Source organism: Telopea speciosissima, chromosome 3 (genome assembly GCF_018873765.1).
Source record: "Telopea speciosissima isolate NSW1024214 ecotype Mountain lineage chromosome 3, Tspe_v1, whole genome shotgun sequence".
NCBI classification, from domain to species: Eukaryota; Viridiplantae; Streptophyta; class Magnoliopsida; order Proteales; family Proteaceae; genus Telopea; species Telopea speciosissima.
Genome location: NC_057918.1, coordinates 12,512,039 through 12,533,376, shown reverse-complemented (window position 1 = coordinate 12,533,376; position 21,338 = coordinate 12,512,039). Strand labels below are relative to the sequence as shown.

The 21,338-nt window shown below is 38.7% G+C and overlaps 1 protein-coding gene across 2 annotated transcripts; it reads left to right on the top strand.

Annotated features, from left to right (window-relative positions):
• The first annotated feature begins 5,773 nt into the window (after positions 1-5,773).
• On the top strand, positions 5,774-20,177 carry LOC122654823 (probable complex I intermediate-associated protein 30). Of its 2 annotated transcripts, XM_043849081.1 has the most exons (7): positions 5,774-5,891; positions 8,948-9,061; positions 10,772-10,822; positions 18,252-18,343; positions 18,935-19,015; positions 19,203-19,301; positions 19,845-20,173. In XM_043849081.1, exons 1-7 carry the CDS (start codon positions 5,840-5,842, stop codon positions 20,031-20,033), a joined length of 678 nt encoding a protein of 225 aa, XP_043705016.1. In that variant the 5' UTR covers positions 5,774-5,839; the 3' UTR covers positions 20,034-20,173. The 2 variants fall into 2 exon arrangements, with proteins under 2 accessions (XP_043705016.1, XP_043705017.1); XM_043849082.1 differs by lacking the exon at positions 10,772-10,822 and having other exon boundaries at positions 5,825-5,891; positions 19,845-20,177.
• Positions 20,178-21,338: the final 1,161 nt, after the last annotated feature.

The following is a 21,338-nucleotide window of genomic DNA, read 5'->3' as shown; positions in this document are numbered from 1 at the left end:
TACTTTTAACTCCAAGGTCCCTCCAAATGCCTGTTCAGAGAATCAGACCCCATGATCATTATTGGAAAGTCTCATTCAATAACATTATCCATACCAAAAATTAGCATGCATGATATGATGATTTTAGGATCCAGATCTTCTACTGCTGCACTGTCCGACAGGACTGTGTTGCCTAGACATAGTGTTGCGTGCAATGATCGCCTTACCCTCACTCTGGCAAGGAGCTTGGGCAGGGGTAATTAAGTCAGACATTGCGTGTAGCACCATGTCTTGGCAGCACGGTCTTGTCGGGTAACTTGGCAGTAGAGGATCCAAATTGGATGATTTTATGGTCCTAGACCTTATAATTATCAGTCTATTATGAAAAAATAAGCTAGTATCGAAATTATTACAATTAATTTCAATGTTGTGATGATCGATCAAGTGCATTTAGAACCTAAGTATGTAGAGGACGTACGATCGATTAAATGCATTAAAACCATAAATATCAAGATATAGATGACATCACTTTTTATATTATCAATACAATGAACATTTCTTTTGTGAAAACAATCAAAATATTGCTATAATGGAAACACTTTAGTGAAGATATATATATATAGTTTAATGATTTCATAGAGGAGACGGCCAAAAGCAAGAACAATCAAAATCTCTTTTAAGAGTAGTAATACAATTTTGGAACTATAAACATTCAAAATTAAATTGAATTGTTTTTTGACCATTCAAATGAATTTAAAAAGTTTAGATGAGTTAGATCGAATTTAATTGGGTCATTTTGACTTTCATTCAGTGCATCAACTAGGTCTAGCTCTGACCCATCTATATAGAATCCACTCCAATGCATATATGGTGTAATGAAGCGTGGAGTAGATTAATTATCAGCTCAAATAATACACTTTTACCGCTTTAAATGTTATTAGAGATTCTCCTCTAAATAGTGTAACTTTACTTGCATGTCAAGCAAGAACACGTACCAGCCACTACATCTATATGGAATTGAAGGGAAAAAGAAGGATTTTTTTTTTCAAAAAAAAGGGAAACAGAACTCTATCCGGGAGTGGGGCCAACGCCAGCATTCCCATGAGTCTATCTCTTTTTTTTTCCCATATAAAAAGACATTGTTGCCTCTTGATAAGAAATCGATGTGTGACTATGTAATGCCTGCACCAACACGAGAGACAATGAGAACGTATGCAACATGCAGGGACATCAACATCAACATACATGTAAATTTTGGTTTCTTGGGCGCATGTGCTAAGCGACCAGGTAACGTTGTTTTATCCCATACAAATTATAAAGTGCTAAATTAAGTTAAGCTGGCAACTGACATGCATTTTTTATTTTATTTTTTGTAGGTACAAAAAAGTCACATGCATTCATTCATGAGAGGGAGATCTTCAAAGCGGAGCAAATCCCGATTCACGAAGAAACGAATATATCCGATTCATGAATAGTAGTAGTAGTAGTAGTAGTAGTAGTGACATCTTCTTCGTCACTAGTACTAGAGAACCCAGAATGAACGAATAAATCTAGATTATTATCAGATTCCAAAATAATGATTCAACAACTCTGCCATTATAACAAAACTAACTTCAAAGATATCCATAATGTCTTCCATATTCCAGAATTGATCGTCAGAACGTACTGAAACAAATGGTGGTATTATTGATTTCTCTTCTAGCTTTCTGTATCAGTACTTATAGTGTAATCATTCATGTCGATCGACCAACATGATAAAGTGATGAAGATGAACCTTTGTTTTGTTGCTTAATTTCATTAAGTAAGTAATATTATTATTATTATTATTATGATAAACATGAATCTTGTCTCTTCTTCAAAACCTACATCTCGGAATTTATACCTGTAGTCGCACTGTAAACCTGATTACAAAATAAGTATCTTTTATTATATCTAGTAATCCAACGGTTTTCGTCTCCCGTCCCGCCACTTTATTGTTCTAGGGTAATTCTGTTTTTTGAATGTTTTGGTCACATTTGTGGTGATGATGGAGACACTGGTGCAGTGCCCAGGGTTGACATGATAGGGGTAGGTCAGAGGCTGTAAGTTATATGTATACTTGAATGCTATCCTGTTGTTGAACCCCCCCCCCCCTTCAAGACTTGTTCATCTCAGGGAAGTGCTAGATCTTAAAAGCTATTGCATTATTGGTAGGGATTAGGGAGTTTGATTCCTCTGCACGTACCAACAAGTGAACTTATATGTGAGATCGACTCAATCACATTTTAATTTTATTTTCATAAAAACTCATTCTTTCTTTTTAAATGGCAAAAATAGGATAGGTGATTGGCTCTCATGTATACATTCACTTGTTGGTACGTGTAAATGATCCATTCTCACGACTACGGACTTGAGATACAAAAATCTCCTTAATGTTTGAAAATCCATTGCTACCAAAAGGTCTTGATTTCAAATCTCTTGGTTCACACCTCCCCCTCTCCATTTTTTTGTTTGGTGGGAACCTCCCCCTGTCCTCATAGAATAGGATGAAGTAAGACTTATATAAAAACGTTAACTTTAATTTATTTAACCTCAAAAGCAACCACAAAAAGACAAAATAGTGAAGATATGGTAAATTATGTTACAAATACTGGTCGGTTACATCTAGAGACGACAGAGCCCTAGATTAGAAACCCTAGCTTCCATTGTCTAACTAACTTGATAATTATATCCAGAAAATCTGTTGTGACGTCAAGCATAATGTACATACAAATTAAAGTTAATTATTTAGGTTTCAGGAGATACATTAATGAGAGAGAGATAAAAGGGAGTCTCTTATCAATAGTCGCTCAAAAAATGCGAAAAGCATTTAAGATGGGAATGCCACTTCCCTGCTGAAAGATTAAGAAGTTTTGAAGGCCATCCAACGGTGCACCCTAGGATCCAGCCTATCATGTCATGTAAATATTAATTATGACTTATAGCTTATTTCTGATCTTGCATGCCTGCCTATCATGTCAACCTGCACTAATGTCCATGTCTCCATCATGACAAATGTGATGAGACAACACGTCCAGAACGAATTAAAATTTTCTGTAGTATCGACGGGACGGTGATGCATATTTGACACCACAACAAAAGTTATGTGTGCCAGGGGTGTCAATAAAGCCCGGCTAATTATAGGTATATAATATTACATATATATATATATATATATATATATATATATATATTATATACTTAATATAAGTATTTTCTTGACAAAAAAAAACAGAAGAGAATTGTACAGAGATAACTACTAGGTTTGTCATCATCATGAAGTGGGAACCCATAAAAAGAGTAGATCATCTACTATTTTGATCAGACCATAAAAAGAGTCACCGACATGATTGTTATTTAGTTGTAGCCCTATAAGCTTCCAGGCCTATTGAGGGGACACGCATAATGTAGAGAGAGAGTTTATACACACGCCATTTTTTTCAACATATTTATTAGTTGTCCCATAGGTTGAGATCCTATGTTACAAAAACATGGTCTAATGAGACACGTGGATCGGTGCCATAAATCAAGACCAACCCGACCCGGCCGACCCCGCGGTCAGGGTCGGGTGAGGTTTCTTGACCCTGACGGGGTCGGGTCGGGGTCGGGTCGTGGTTAAGGCCTCTAGGGTCGGGTCGGGGTTTAGGCAGGCCCGGCCCAACCCGACCCATTGACACCCCTACCATGTGTCATCTGGTCTCTGCTGTGTCATCGGATGTGCATTACCATCTCGTCGTACAAGAACCTTATATTAGAGTATTGGGATGTTCTGAGGTATGCCTTACACTATACTAGATATCCTCTAATTTTGAAAGGATATTCTGATACATCATGGTTCTCAGATTTGAGAGATAGTAAATCTATCAGTGGATATGTATTTATACTAGGTGGAACAGCTGTTGCATGAAAATCCAAGAGACAGACTTGTATTTCTCTATCATCTATGGAATCAGAACTTGTTGCTCTAGATTCTATAGGAGTTGAAGCAGAGTGGATCAAAGATTTGGTTATGGATATATTCCATTGAAAAGTTTGAAGTTGAACTTTTTATCTATTTTCTGTGATACTCAAGCTACGAAAACGATAGTTAATAACTCACTCTTTAATGGAAAAACAGAGACATATCAGGTTGAAATATGCTATGCTGAATTATCTGACAGAACATAGAATCATCATTTTAATTGATGTGCGATTGAAGGATAATATGACAGATTCCCTTACAAAGGGACTGAACAAAGATCGAACATTCAAAATTCTGAAAAAAATGAGATTAAAGACATTTTAGGTGGATCTTAATCTAATCCTATGTTATTTTGAATCATTCGAATCTCATCTAACCATAATAAACATTTGTGACAATTTACATATTTCAGATAATCTGGTAAGATTACTAAGTATGGAGGTTTATGAAACTATTTCAAATCTAATGGTGTAGCAAATTTCTGTATGACGTTTCTTTACTTTGTTATTCCACAAAGAAATATGAAAATTTGTTTTGATATGTTTCGTTGATATTATGTTTGTCTTTCAGTCTTTCATAATATGATGCGTCATTCCAAACTTGATAATACAACATCTGTAATTACTATGACGATTATAATATTTCAAAAGGAAACATTGTATGGTCCTTCTAAAAGCGACTATACATGATCTTGTTGTTGTATACAAATTTGACAGTAATGCTTATTATTGAATTTTGATTCATTTTCAACTATTATATGAATTGTTAAACACACATTTTCTGTGATTGCTATGACGATTATAATATATATATATATATATATATATATATATATATAGTGCAGTTATGGAGGTGGGAGATTTGCTCCTCTAGCTGAACTGCTCTCATGAATGCATCTGAGTTGTTAGACACACTTTTTTTCTTTTTAATTTTGAAAACTATTGGGTTATTGGGGTCGTGTAAAGGAAGAGGGGTTTAATTGAACCCGTGCCGTGATGCATGCGCGTTTCGTAACATTGTAACACTCACCACACTTTAGTTGTCTCGATTCTTCTTCTTTCTATTTTCTGCAACTTCGCCTTCTTAATTATTAACTTATGATCCAAAAAATAAATAAAGAGTTTAAATGTGAATACAATTTCGGCGGTAGACCCCAGTTTCTAATTTAACAAGCTATGATGATGTAATTAAGCTGAGTGGGATAAGCTGGCCCATCAGGTTAGAGACCCAAGCTTACGAACCAGCCCATTCCAATTTGGTCTCTAGAGGCCCAAACCAAGATATAGCCTGTTTATTAGTTAATTTTGCTTCATGGAAGGTAACAGTGGGTGGGTGGGCTCATTAGTCTACGTCGAGAACAGCGAGCCCATATCCTCTCCGACAGACAGAATACTCACCTCAAGGCCTCAGTCTGAGCTCGGCCCAGCCCAGTTCGCCCCTGATTTTGACCTTAACCTTAAAACCTGAAAACCCTGGCACGGCCGGGCCTGGGTTGAGTGTTTGTTAGGCCCTTGGCAAGGCCTGGCTGGGCTTGGGCTGAGCTTAAGAGCCGTAGGTTTGGGTTAAGGCTTAGGGCAAGCCCGGCCCAGCCCAGCCCGGAAACCTGAGACTGCCCAGCGAAAGACGGCAATATATCAAAAGAAACACCTGGGTATCCGTTGGATCGTTCAAACAATCCCGCCAGGACATTAGATTCCAATCCAAGTGCATTAGATACAAGGAATGTATAGCATTAGGTAGTGGATATGTGGATGTAATTTCAATTCCATCAGGCTCTCTTCTTCCCCTTTTCTCCTGAAAGCCAAATTTCTTTCCAATTTCTGCTAATCTCCATTACAGGGTGGAGAGTACAAACTCCACGACGCGAGAGGGACGACAAGTATGTCGAGGTTTAAAGAACTCTGGCGAGCTTCTATCACTGCCACCAAGAAAGGTACTTATAACTTGATGCAAGCAATTGTTCCTTTTTTATTTCGTTATTACATGATACCCGATAATTCGCGGACATTTTTTATTCTTGAGCTTGTTGGGGTTGTGGATCGTTCTTTTCCTTGTTCTTCGTTGGATTTTGATTGAAAATGTACTATTACTATGTTCACATAAATCGAGCTATTACATTTCTGAGGTGTGACCTTCTGAGTGTAGTATTAACGGTGAAAATATTTAAACTGTATTGGTTTCTGTTCAAATGCGTGAAAAATCTTTATAATTTGAGGCCCATGCTTCATACTTCTTATAATTAGTTTGCTTTCAGAAGGATTTAGTGATTTTTGAGATCCTAATCCTGTGTTCGTTTTTTATATTGTGTTCTTTTCACCCAATAAACAACAATCAAGGGACTTGCAGAATCTTGCTCAAACCAGAAATCTTTTGGACCTTCATTCGAAAAGGTGGGGCATGGGAAATGGATACTTCTGATTATTACATAGAGGACATTGGGATCAGAATGGTCTTTTTTGATTGACCAATGTTTTGTGGCTGCAGTGGCTTCATCAATAAATTCTTAATTTTGAGAGGGATATTCAGTGACCAAATCGTTTTCCATGTAGACTTAATAAGGTTGGGACGGTCTGAGTTTCTTAATCATATGCTAGGAAGATTTTACTTATATTTTGTATGTTCAATCAAGGTGCCTAATCAGATAGTCCTTAGATGAAGCTTAGAACTTAGAGGGAACGAGAAAATCCTTCTACTTACGAGTGGATAAAATTATTTTTAAAGAGAAAGATCTTATACCTTGATAATGGACAATCTTGGGGAATTGGATAGAGTATCTCCAGGTCAGGCCAGTTAGATCCCAAGTGTCAGCCAATGTTGATCTTGAATCTGTTACCCTCTACCTCATTTAATGCACAAAAAAAAAACCTCTAAACCTTCAGACATGGAGTCAGATCTTCGAAATAGAAGTTACACCAATCAATTACATGCATTTTAATCCCAGAAACCAATCTATGTTACTGGTCTAAGCTACAAAGTGTGTAAAAGGTTACCTGTTTTGACCTCAAGTCTAGCATTGTGCAGTCGAGGTGAGAGGGTAGACTTAATGATAGGACTAGGGCATAAGTATTCAAGTGTTTCATTGCCAGTGTTGCATGCTAGTAAACATTGCAGTTGGATATTGTATTCCAACAATTCAGACTCCATTTTATGATACAATTCACTAGATAACCAATGTTGAACACTCTGGTGTCCATCTACGTGCAACGGTATCATGTTCATGACTATTTGTGCAATAGGATACAATAAAAAACTTCACGAAAAGGAAAGATTACAAAGACTGCCTAATTGGACTCTCCCCCCCCCCCCCCCTTCCCAAAAAAATAAAATAAAATCATTCCACTATGCTCAGTAGCACCTCATATTTATATCTATATTTTTGACAGATACGAGGAAGTTATATTGATAAAGAATGGCCTGGGTATGAGAGATATGATACAACAACAACAATAGGCGTAGGCCTAATCCCCTAGGAAAGCTACCTCATAGGGTAAGGGCCTATGGCCTTACATACAGAGAATGCGTGTCTGTACCTTTCCTAGTTAATTATCAACAATAGAGTTAGCAGATCTCATTCTCCGAAGGAAAGAGACCAAGGGCCTTAACCTTCCTAATGAAGTTAAAATAGTGCCAAGGCATGAAGCTAACTAATACTCAGAGAAGAATCTCCCTCAACAGTCATGCTCCTCCAATGATGAATATTTTGTCCCCATTTGAGGTCGGGTTGGTATCCTTAATTCTCTCATCTCTTGAACCTATTCGGTATTTCCCGGATCAAAAAATGAAATGACCCCTCCTCCGAATTCCTTGGGGTTGTGAGACACATTCAAATTCAATAAAAGTCTCGAAAATGAAAACAAAGAAAACAAAATTGGAGGAAGATATCATTCATGATAAAGAGATGCGGATTCAATTATCCGTGAGGATTTCAATGCAGGATAATTTATGTTGTCCACTTGTCCAGTAGGTAGTTCCTAATTTCTTAGACCTGAAGGTTAGCTATATTGGAATGAGGTATGAGGATTGGTTGTTTCAGAAAACTGTTCTATATCAATAGAAATAAAAGTGCCAATTCTCAATAAAAGGGTTTAGGACTTTCAAGGATTGGGCAGTGGAACTTTACTTAATAAAGATTTAGGGTTATAGGAATTGATTATAGGGAAAATAAGCTTAGGAAGCAATGTTTTCACAGATTGTTGGTTCAGTCATTCAGAGTGTTCAGGTCATTGGCGATAAATGTTGAGTATCTGGCCCTAGCTCAAAACTGCTGAGTAGTCAAGATGGTCAGGCCTTCTGCCAGACATATGGAAATCCCCCTAAAGTTAGATTTTAAGGAGTTTCAATTGATAGGGCTTTCATTGCTCATGCTTTTATAGTCTGTGTTCCACGTCATATGGACTGAATGGTTGGATGATTGGATCATGTGTCCTACCAGTGGGGGTTGGTCTTTTGTTTTAAGCACATTGCTTTTAGGTTTTCTTGGTTTCTTCTCACAGATTAAGGTGGTTCTTAACCCAAGAAGTTTCTGAAAACAATAACTTAGTCGAGAAGTAAATTCTTGAATCAAAGAACTCTAGGATCAAGGCCTCCTGCTAAAGATTTATAATTACTTAAAAATAAACTAATATTAATAAAATAAAGATAGTAAAAGCTAAGTTAGAGATTCTTTCTATGGAGCTGTCTCATTCTCTTACATGGCAGTACATGAAGTGCCCCAGATGGCGAAGCAAATGGGCTGTATCCCATGGATTTTTTTAAAAGAGACTGAAGAAGCTCTGGCATTAGTTCTGAAGATTACTTGCTCAAATTCGTCATTCTGATCATTCTTCCTCTTGAAAAGCATTGAATCTAGTTCTTTTCGTTGCACATATTTCTGAAACAATACAATCTACTATTTAAGCAAGGCTGCTAAGTGAGTCTTGTTAGTCCTTGTCAAGTTCTGTTTTCTGTATTGGATACACTCATGTTTATTTTCTATCCATCAAATTGTAGCTCTCACATGGAATGCTGAAGATCTGATACCTCCTAGTGAAAAGTATATCTTCCGTTTCAATTCAATGGAGGAGCTGAAAAGGTGGCATCTATATTCAGATTCTGAATATGGAGGTATATTTATATTTTGCCATACATCTTTAGTTACTTCAGCATATATTCATTATATAGAAATTGCCTTGCCTTTAGTCACTGTTTCTGTTTTGTTGTTGCCCCTGTTTACTATTTATCATCTTTAGTAATACGATATGATTATTCTATTCCGGTTGTTATTACTGCATTTTCTAATATTTAATAAACATTTGTCATCGTAGTGGTGCCTGAGGCATGTTGGTCTCGTGTTCGAGACCCCCCTCCCCTATCGCCTGCAAAGGTTTAGGACGATGTGCTTCAATCACGCGGTCAGAAGTTTGAGTTCCCACGAATGCAGCGTTACACAGGGTGGGGTAATACTTCGTGTATCCGGGGTTTTCCCGTGCTCCTGAACCATAAACCCGGGCAGGTTCAAGGGTTTCCTCCTCAGCAAAAAAAAATAAATTTGTCATTCAGCTTTTGGACATTTCCACACATATGAGGAACTTTGCTGTTGTTGTTGTTGTGTGTGCACCGTGCACATAAGAAGAGGTTTGTTGTGTGTGCACTGTGTACATAAGAAGAGGAAGTAGAGACAGTAGTAATTGGTGGGTTTCAAGATTCTCTACTTTCAAAAACTCTTTTTTATCTCAAGAACTCATATCATTTTCAGTTTACGGAATTTGAAGTATTTCAACAGATCTTTTTCTGTTTGAGATTTTCTTTTAATTATAGCTAGGACCAGAAAAGCTGAGATTTAAAACCTGTTGGTTTTGAAGTTTGGATTTTCTTTTAATTTTAGCTACCTGGTTGTGTGGCCCACGTGGCTCCTGCACCTAGACACAGAAGCACACAAAAGTACTGTGCTGCCCCCATGGAAAGGTGGAAATGCCACCCAGGGCGATGCTTTTGTGTCTTCTTCCATTGGCCAGCGCGTACATGCAGGCTCTAGAGGCCCAGACAGCGATCTCTTTCCCTTCGGATATATACCTATCCACTTACTTGAGAATAGTCAAGTCAGAATCTATTCCCCTTTTTTAATTTTTTTGATAGGTAACAAAGGAATTTATTAGATAATAGAAACATAGAAGATACAATATAGAATCAAAATCTTTCTTTAATGGGCCTTAGTAGCTGAATATGGTACCACATGATATTAACAAGTGGTCAGTGAAGCTGGAGCAAAACTTAGACAGATATGAGGTTCTTGATTTGAAATGATCATTTAGTGCGGAGTAATGACCATCTATATCCAATTTCAATCCTAAAGGATATTGCATTGTGAAATTGCTATTTGACTTCTAGTGAACGGCTTAAGCAAGGGCATCCAATGAACACATCAGTTCACTCTGGTTCCTGTGGTTCCTGGCACAGTCAACCTTTGTGGTGGCTTTATCTGAGTTCTATTCTTAACTTTCCAGTGTAGAAAATTTATGGCAAATTACACTATCCTTCTATTTCTAATGCAACATTTTGATTCATTATAGTGACATGGTCTTTCATCTCATGGAGACAAGGGTGGAGAATGGCAATGCTAAGAGTGTAATTCATGTGTTTTTAACTTGAGCTCTTGTAGTCATGTCATTTGAATGCCATATGCCAAAAGATTGACTTGATTTTGCTATCCCTTTGATTAGTGAACCTTGACCATCTTCATGGATATTTTTACATTCTTTTCTTCTATAATGTTTAGTATAGACATCTTGTAAACAATCTTCTGTAATTCTGCAATTTTTTGGCATTCTTTCTCAGGTTTGTCCTCGGCATCATTGGAGATCAAGGATGCTGGAAATGGACTAAGTGGTACTGTGAACTCCATGACCCCTTGCATCGTGCAATATTATAATTTTTTTTTGATAATTATCATGGTATTGATAAAGAGAACGACTATATAGCAATACATAGTGCAAATAGTATGGCTTTTAACAAGGGTGTGAATATTTTAATTGGAATGGTAATCTCCCTCTTATCGTTTCAATACGATAGGGATGTGTACATTTATAGATTCAAGTTTGTAATTCAAAATGTACAGATAACGTTACAAGAGATAGAGTTCTATCGCAAATTGAACTCTTGCTGATTTGTAGGAGATGAACCACTTGGTGGTTGTTCACCATTGACGGACTTGTTCAATGCTGATTTCAAATATTCAAAATTTGAACTGGCCAAGTGATTTGCATTATCCATAACACGCCCCCTCAAGCGAAGCGGTCGGTTGCATACCGTGAGCTTGTCTCTTAGATGCTTGTACCTTGGTCCTGGAAGGCCCTTAGTAAATATGTCAGCAATTTGATCTTGGCTGGAGACAAATCGAATGAATAATTGTTGAGCTGCCACTTGTTCTCGCACAAAGAGATAATCAATTTCGATGTGCTTTGTGCGGGCATGAAACAACGGATTTGCTGCAAGATATGTGGCCCCAATATTATCACAATATATGATTGGCGGTGAGGATTTGATGCTGAGATCTTGGAGTAACTGACGTAACCATAGTAATTCAGCCGAGGCATTTGCTAACCCCTTATACTCCGATTCTGTGGAAGATCTTGCCACTGTATGTTGTTTCTTAGAACTCCAGGAGATCAAATTTTTGCCTAGATAGATACAGTATCCACTTGTGGAGCGCCTATCATGTGGGCATCCAGCCCAATCTGCATCTGTGTAGGCACTAAGTTGGACCGTGGGTGAAGCCTGAATCTGTAACCCAAGGCCTAGAGTATCCTTGAGATATCGTAAGATTCTCTTTACTGCCATCCAATGCTCTATGGTTGGGTTGTGCATGAACTGACAAACCTTGTTTACAGAGAATGCTATGTCAGGTCTTGTCAGTGTTAGATACTGTAGAGCCCCAACTACGCTTCGGTAGAGGGTGATATCATCAAATGCTGTCCCGGTGCCACGTGTAAGAGAAGCAGTGGAGCTGGGCGTAGGCATAGGCTTTGCGGCCTCCATGTCTGCCTTGCGGAGGATATCCATAGTATACTTTGCTTGAGAGAGATGAAGTCCGTGGGTGGTCCATATGACCTCTACACCAAGAAAATAGTGTAGGTCCCCAAGGTCTTTGATGGCAAACTCTGTGCCTAGTGTAGCTATAAGATCCTGCACCATTGATGGATTGGTCCCAGTGACGATGATATCGTCAACATAAACCAGTATATATACCAATTGGTTCTTCCATGACCGAACGAACAGGGCAGTATCTGATGTTGCTGATTTGAAACCAAGTGATAATAGAAATGATCCAAGTCTATGTGACCAGGCTCGTGGTGCCTGTTTCAAGCCATATAGCGCACGCTTTAGATGGCAGACATAGTGTGGATATGCTGGATCCACAAATCCTTGGGGCTGCGACATGTAGACATTCTCCTCCAAATTGCCACTGAGGAAGGCATTTTGCACATCAAGTTGACGTAGTACCCAACCATTAGAAACTGCTATTGAGAGAACAGTTCGAATTGTTGTTGGTTTTACGACAGGACTGAATGTGTCAAAATAATCTATGCTTTCCCGTTGATGGAACCCTTTGGCGACAAGGCGAGCTTTATATCTTGAAATAGTTCCATCAGAATTGCGTTTGATCCGGAACACCCATTTATTGCCAACCAAATTCATGTTGGATTGTGGTGGAACCAATCTCCATGTGCCATTTCTGAGTAAGGCATTGAATTCTTCACTCATTGCTTCTCTCCACTTGGGACTTTTACTTGCTTGAGTGTATGAGGTGGGTTCTTCAGTAGGTAGGGTTAGGTCGGTGAGTAAAACTGAAGGTATTGGATGTTTGGTGGCCAATAGGTTTAGTTTTGTAAGAGGTTTGGTCATACCAGATCTGGATCTAGTTACCATTGGATGAGATAGAGGACGGTTTATTGGTGCTGGTGGGTGAGGCTGTGGTAATTCGGTTTGGGTTGTAGCCGGTATTATGGGTGCATTTGATGTACTAGGAGCTGGTGGTGCTACGGTTGGAGCACTGTCAGTGGCCATATGGGAATGTTCAATGGGTGATATGGGGTTAGAAGGAGATGTGGTGGTAGCGGGTAGCAGGGTAGAAATTGGTGAGTGATGGACTATGTTATCACTTGTGATGAATAATGGCTGATTTGGAGGTGGTAGGGCTGTGGGAGAGCTGTTGGCAACTTTGTTGGCATAAGGGAAACTCTTTTCATCAAATGTCACATGTCGAGAGATAAATGTGCTCCCAATTGACGAATCATAGCATTTGTATCCTTTGTGGCAAGCACTGTAGCCTAGGAATACACACTCGGCTGATCGAAAGTGCAACTTGTTCTTGTTGTATGGTCTTAGCCACGGGAAGCATGCACACCCATAGGTTCTTAGCATCATGTAATCTGGTTCTCTTTGGAATAGCATTTGGAAGGGACACTGGTTTTGGAGCACCGGTGTGGGGAGACGATTTATCAAGTAAACTGACGTCTCAAATGCAGTTGGCCAAAAGGACATTGGAACTGATGCTCTTGCCATTAGAGTTAGCCCTGTCTCTACAATGTGCCGATGTTTCCGTTCCACCCTGCCATTCTGTTCTGATGTATGTGGACAAGAGTATTGGTGAGTTATTCCTTCTTGCTGGAAATATTTATCAAATGATTGATACTCACGGGCACCATCTGATTGAAACACTTTGATAGTACAGCCAAATATATTTTTAATATGAGCATGAAATTTCAAAAAAATATTGAAAGCCTCAGAACGGCGTACAATAGGAAATAACCATGTTGAATCGACTGTAATCATCAACAAAAGAAATGTAATACTCATATCCTTGGACTGATGGTGACGGAGAAGGTCCCCATATATCCGAGTGGACCAGCTGGAACGGAAATGATGCACTAGCTTTATTGGTTGCAAATGGGAGTTTATGAGCTTTACCCATTTGACAGGACTTGCAAATAGAAGATGATAGCTCGGCTTGAAATGGCAGAGCTGAATGATGAAAGAGATGGCTCATACACTTTGATGATGGGTGCCCTAACCGGTCATGCCATACCGATTTGGAGACCTTTTCTCCAACATGCACTGTAGGCTGCTTATTTGTGGTAGATGATGATGATGAAGACCGTGGAAACCGATAAAGACCTCCATCAGTTGTCCCGTGCAGTAACGTGATTCCCGTTTGAGGATCCTTCACATAACAACAATTTGGATGAAATTCTAATATTACATTATTATCATTAGTAAATTTACTAACGGATAATAGATTTTTTGTAATATTGGGCACATGTAAAACATCATGAAGTGCAAAATTATGTGAAGAAGATGCAATATGTGAGGATCCAATATTTTTTATTTTCAAACCTGCCCCATTACCAATGCGAACTTGATCAGTACCACTGTAGGGGGTACTCAGTGATAGGTTCCCCATATCAGAGGTGATATGATGCGTGGCACCCGAGTCTGGGTACCAAGCCGAATCAAACGAAGCATTCGGTGCAGCCAGAAGAGCTTCAGAATTTGATATTGCTGCTGGTGGAGTTGATGGCTGGAAATTAGGATTGAACCTATTATAGCACGTTGCAGCTGTGTGATTTGTCCTATGACAAATTTGACAAGAGTTAGGAGTAGGGAGCAGTGGAGTATTGTTTTGCTGCTGATGATATGAGTTTCCACGGCCACGGTAGTTGGAGTTCCAGCCACGACCTCTGTAATAGTATTGTGAACCACGGCCACGGCCACGGTTATTGCTGTTGGTTTGATTTGTGGTTGCTGTCCCCTTAGCAGCAACATTTGCTTCAACAGTAGGAAGATCCAAGTGTGAGGATCGCTGATCTTTAAGTATCTCCTGGCTCAAGAGAAGGCCAGTAAAGACATCCAAGGGCATAGGTTCAAGACGGGTTGTCACAGAGGTGGCGAAGCTTTCATAGTCGGAGCCTAGGCCTTGAAGAATATTGAGAATCACATCGGATTCTGAAACTGGTTGAGCAGCAGCGGCAAGGTTGTCCACGAGGCCCTTGACACGCTGAAGATAATCGGTCATTGACAGAGTTCCTTTCTTCAGTTGGAGAAGCTGATATTTCAGCTGCATAACTCGCGCCTGAGATTGGGACGCGTATGTTCTTTCAAGCGTACTCCAAGCGGCATAAGAAGAGGTGAGGCCGACTATTTGTGAGAGTGCACTTTCGGTTAGAGAGGATATTATCCAACTGAGTATGATCTGGTCCTGCTTTCTCCATGCTAGATACGCAGGATTTGGAGAAGGAACGGTGGGAGTAGAAGTGGATGAAGGAGATAGAGTTGGAGGTGGACTGGGGAGGCTTCCATCGACATATCCTAATAGGTCGTGGGCATGAAGGAGAGGCAAAAATTGTGATTTCCACAATAGGTAGTTCGTCTTATCGAGCTTGACGGGTAGAAGAGAAACTATGTTTGTTGGGGAGATAAGGGTTGAAGCAGTGGTGACGGAAGGAGTGGTGGTTGAATCACCGGAATTGGTCATGATTATCGGAGACGTTAGTCAGAGGCGACTGATACCATGTGAATATTTTAATTGGAATGGTAATCTCCCTCTTATCGTTTCAATACGATAGGGATGTGTACATTTATAGATTCAAGTTTGTAATTCAAAATGTACAGATAACGTTACAAGAGATAGAGTTCTATTGCAAATTGAACTCTTGCTGATTTGTAGGAGATGAACCACTTGGTGGTTGTTCACCATTGGAGGACTTGTTCAATGCTGATTTCAAATATTCAAAATTTGAACTGGCCGAGTGATTTGCATTATCCATAACAAAGGGAATCAATTCAATGAGCTAACCTTAAATAATATCAACATGTAAAGCATACTGTACAATCCACAAAGAGATGCTATCCCTAAAACAGATCGCCCCGGCTTTCACTACTGAATACAAGGTGCATTCTGAGAAGTTAAATGCGAAATAAGTCTTATCAGATGAGAACAGTGCCAAGGTTCTTCTGATGTCTTTCTCATCCACCGAATAGCATTTTCTGAATCTCCCTCCACTATTGCATGGGCCATCCCCTTTCTATTCAAGAACTCAACTCCTACTGTTGTCATCATCAGGTCTTCTGTTGTTAAATCACCTTCCCCAATGGGAGCAGAAAAAAAACTCCAGTGACATTGCCACCCCTAATGTTGGTACCCCCCCCCCCCCACCCAATATTTGATGACCCAGGATTGCCTAACGAATATCGAACAATATTCAATTTACCCAGTCTTTCAGGAGGAGGCTGCCTTTAGAATATCTGCCTATCTATCGTCTCCCTCATGACCCCAAATAGGTGATGTTTTGTAGTGAATTTAAAGAGTATACAGGTCCTATGCTAATGCCATAATGAGCAACTTTTCACCTGATCTTCTCAATAATTCTGAAAAATCAGAATAGCAATCTTGAAACAGTTTAGAACTTCTCCCCTCCCAAAAGCACCGACGAGAAGCAAGCAACACTCCTAGCCATAAAAACTTAACCTTCTCACTGCATTGAGCCTTGTGCCAAAACCAATTGAACGGCTTAACATCTTTAGGAAATCTGAAACATTGACAAGCTTAGTTGTGCCAAACTTGTTTAGCAAAAGAGCAATAAAGAAATAGATGGTCAACAGCTCTAATACGTTCATTCCTTACTTTATCCTTCCTAGTTTTGCCTCACATCCATCTTAACATCCTCATCTCTGCTACAAATAGCTTCGGTATATGACACTTCTTAACTGCCCAACATTCCACCCCATACATCATAGCCAGTTGGACAACAGTCCTATGGAACTTTCCTTTAAGCTTTAAAGGAATATGCCAGTCGCACAGTACTTTGGTCGCAGCTCTCCACTTCATCCGTCCCACTTTAATTCTCTGTGAAACATAATCATCTATATCACCATCTTTATTTATGGTTGACCCCAGATATCTAAAATAGTTAGTGGTATCCTTCTCCTATGAGAGAGAAATTGGGGGGGGGGGGGGGGGACTTACGAGAATGAGAGAGAGGAGAAGGAAACAATCCATTAACAGGACTTACGGAAACCGTAGCTCTTAGTGGTGTACATGAACCATAAACTTCATTCAATATTTAACTCTATTGTATATCGATATATTACATCCCATATAAATAGACTCAAAGCCATTCCTACTCGTAATCTAAAACAGACTTGAACTTGACTCAACTTCCTACTCCTATGCTAGCTATCAGTCTTGTTCAATAATAATAAAATGAATTACAAAAATAACCCTAACAGTTAAATAAACCCTTAAATTCCCCTTAGTAGACCAAAAGCCAGGTTTGGACCTAGTTCTTCTTGGTCTGGGTCTCCAAAGTGGGTAAAGTTGGTCCAGCCATGGAAATGCAACGGCATCACAGTCTATTCAGATTCTCAACAATCTGCACAATGCTAAATCAACCACCCAATTAGAAGGCTTGTCATTCATTCAATCTCTCTCTCTCTCTCTCTCCCTCTCTGTGTGTGTGTCTGTGTGTGCTTGTGTGCCTGCTTGCTCCAGTTAAACAATTCCTGGGCTAATTTCCATCAAATGTTACCTCAGATATTATTCCATTACTTTTCTCAGTTCTATTGGACTATTGTAGAGCATTGTCACTATTCACTAATTTAATTGGATCCCACAGCTTCATCTTTGGACTTTGTTAAACCGTAGTTTTAACTCTGGGCATCAAACTTGCAGACCATTGATGCCTAATCTTCATAACTGAGAATATAAAGAGAGAAGCCTCCTCTCCTACATTGGGAACCAAGAAGGCAATTGAGTCCAAAATTATTGACCCACCAAGGAAGTGAGAGATTTATGCGATTTTGCTTCATTTCAGTGTGTTCAAATTAGTGCTCATCACTAGATTCAACTGTGGTAAGTGAATAGTGTACTGTTGTAAATTGAAGAACTAGAAAGTTTTGAAGTTTATAAACCTGTTGGCCACAATGGTGAATTTTCCTCTTACCACTACTGACAATCGTCGACTGATTTATGTCGTACTGAAGTTTCTTGGTTAGTTCTTCAGTTCTCAACATAAGGGTAATCATCTCCCAAATCATTTTGTTGATGATACATTATATCATTCCTTTCATTCTTTTTAAATATCAACTGTTGTGGTTGAAAATCTACTGACTTATGCCTCATGTTTTGCTAGAGCTGATAGCTGTATATGGATTAGCTATTAGTATCTACCAATATTATATTTCCGCTACCTAGTGGTGATGGTCATTGTTTCACCAACCCTTTTCATCATTTAATTGATGATTACTTCTTGTTTGATAGGGATTTTCTCTGGGAACCTTGCTTTGGATCTAGCTGAGGATTCCAAGTGGAGATTGAATCGTAGTGGTTTTTGTGGAATGAGATCCAAGAAGGTAAATTGTATTTCCAGCATCCTTATGTATGTTCCTGCAGATGAAGAGCCGGCAGGAATAGTGTTTCCTAACATCCTTTATGGAGAGTTTTATTCATTATGTTCAGTCGTCTTGCTCCATCTAATGCTTTGACTTGCACTGGATTACAAGCCATTCTTTTGTAGGTTGGCTGGTTCACCATGACATAGTTAAGCATAAGATGTCATATTTTCCATCACTGTTATCAATATTTTGGTGAATTATTCTGTTTTTTTTTTGGTACTAAGTATTGTCTTATTCAGAATGGAATAGTTTATAATGGATGATTTCCAAGCCAAGTAGGTGTACTGTGTACATATTTTAACAGTTAATCAACATGGAGTGACTAGTTTTCTTTATTTGAGATTAGTTTACTTTGTGCTTCTCAGACTTATCCCTAGTTTTCAAGCTCCCAGTTAACAGCCTTTTATTTTAGTAATTATGTTCTTTCTTTAACACTCCAAGCTGACTATCATAACAGAGATCAAGAAATGATAATGCTGCCCCCTCTTTTCCCAAAACAATAGTTGTACCAGTGACAGTTCCTTATTAGTTTATTTATTTGATGTGCAGTTTAATGGCTTCATTGACTTGGATGCATATGATACACTAGCTTTGAAGATTAAAGGGGATGGAAGATCCTACATATCCACCGTGAGTTCTCCCCCCCCCCCCCCCCCTCTTTTATCTTCCCTTTTCTTGCTTCCGCAGGGGAGGGGGACAACAAAACCATAGACATTTAGTGATGCATGGAGAAACAGGTGTCATCAGTAGTTTCTGAGTGGAATTAGTTTTGTAAGTTCTTTACTAAACCTCTGATAATTAGTTTCTCTAAGTGCAGATATACACGGAAAATTGGGTAAACTCACCCGGGCAACAAGAAGACAATTCATGGCAAGCTTTTGTTTTCGTACCAAAAGACAACTGGTACATTGCAAAGGCAAGTTGCATACTCCTCGTGCCACTCTCATTGCTAACCCCTATTAGTGAAAATTGCAATTGCATTATCAATTATATTACAAACATCTCAGATAAATAAACAGTGGAATACATGGGACCTATCATAGGCTGCTTCTCTATTTAAGATATGGAATTTTTCTTTTGTTCAGCAGCATGAAATGGGTTTTAAGTTAGTAATAATATAAAAAGGTTTATACCTGTAATATTTTTAACATACAATTTTAACCATACGATCTGTATATTTTTTCTTTTTTCTGACTGTTTACCATAGTTTTATTTGATTATGTGAAACAATCATTTTAGTATATTTTTACAAAAAGGAAATTGAAAAAATGTGTTGATTTATTGAGTGTCTTCTGATTATTCTGATTGTCGAAAACATCTTCAGATTTTGAAAGATTGGAGAAATTTCATAATTATGCTGGTGGCATATGTTTGGGTGCCCTTTTTTCTCTATTCACCTGGATTTTGGAATTAGACTTCTGGTCATAATATCTAATATTTACTGCCATGAAACTTTCAGATTCCACTTGATCAGTACTTGCCGACATGGAGAGGAAATGTTATAGATGCAGATTTGGAAATGAATCCTTCACGTATCGTTGGCATGTCTCTGTCTGTCAATGCTGAAGGTGGTGTCCCTGGGGCAAAATCTGGACCAGGTGATTTCAAAGTAGAAATTGACTGGATAAAAGCCTTAAGAACAGAGTGAGTTATTTGTGGAGAAACTGCATGGTTAAATGACCTGGTCTCACAGTATAAGATCTCCATGATAATTGTTCCTTGTAAATTTTACTGTAAGAATTCAAAACAAGGTGCTAAAAGTTTTGGGATCACGTAAAACACCCTTTTTTTTTTTATAAGGTTTTGAATTCTCTGTGAACATTATTGTGTTCAAGATTTTTATATTACAAGCCTTAGACAAAAAATTGCAGTTCCAAACTTTTAAGCAGCTTACAGATTTTGAGTAGAGATTATCAATGTTGTATTTCTTTTACACCTTTAGATTGTTTTTGCTTTTCAATTTTCACATCTCACATCTCATTTATCAACAACAACAACTCAGCCTTATCCCAGATAAATGGGGTCGGCTACATGGATTTTTTTTCATTCAATCAACTCTATTGAAGGTCAACTTGATAAGTTTCAAACCCGTAACCAACAGGTTGTAATAGCACAACTTAATTGTTGCAAAAGCTCAATTATTTTAAAATTAGATGTTAAACTTGGTGGTCTAACTCAAATATGTTTTACTCTCTCTCTCGATTACTCAACCATTTTCTTACTATTTATTTCAAACCCAAAAGCTCTAATTGGGCTGCAACGGGATTTGTGCACCAAATTCAATTGCCCAACAGGTTCCACACGGCAGCTCTACCTCCTATTGTGGTGCTTGGACTTTTGGATGTGGAAGATGTGGAGGGTTAGGGAGGAAATAAAACTGTGTGGAGGGAGAAGCAAAATTTGTAAATTCACACATGATAGAATCTTGTAGAGAAAAATTATCCAGAGGGTTAAAACTGGCAACCAAATGCCCCCTATGTACATGGGTAACTCCCAGTAAGAAGTAAGAACCGCCTTCCCTGCCACCTGAGCTCCGAGCAAAGAGCTCAAGAGGTATAAATAAAGATGGTTCCAAACAAGACCTTAAGGACATAGCAAGGGGCAGAAAGAAAGTGAACACTCAAATGCTAAAACCCTGAAGACGAAGCACCCTCATTGACATATAATCCTAGTCGAGATCTGAAAACATAAGTGCAGATTTTTACGATGAGAAGGTCTTGCAGAGCTCATGATCACAGTCCACTTGAAAAGTTGGAAGTGAAAATTAGAAATTAAGAAACTTAATTAGCCAACACAACCATTCAAAAGGAGAGGAACGGCTTAATCATAAATAAAGAAGTGATTATTTTAGGGATTCAGGCTCAGTCATAAATAAAGAAGATGATGTTGCTCATAGAATTAAAATAGGATAGATGAAATGGAGAAGTGCGTCTAGGGTGTTGTGTGATCGGCG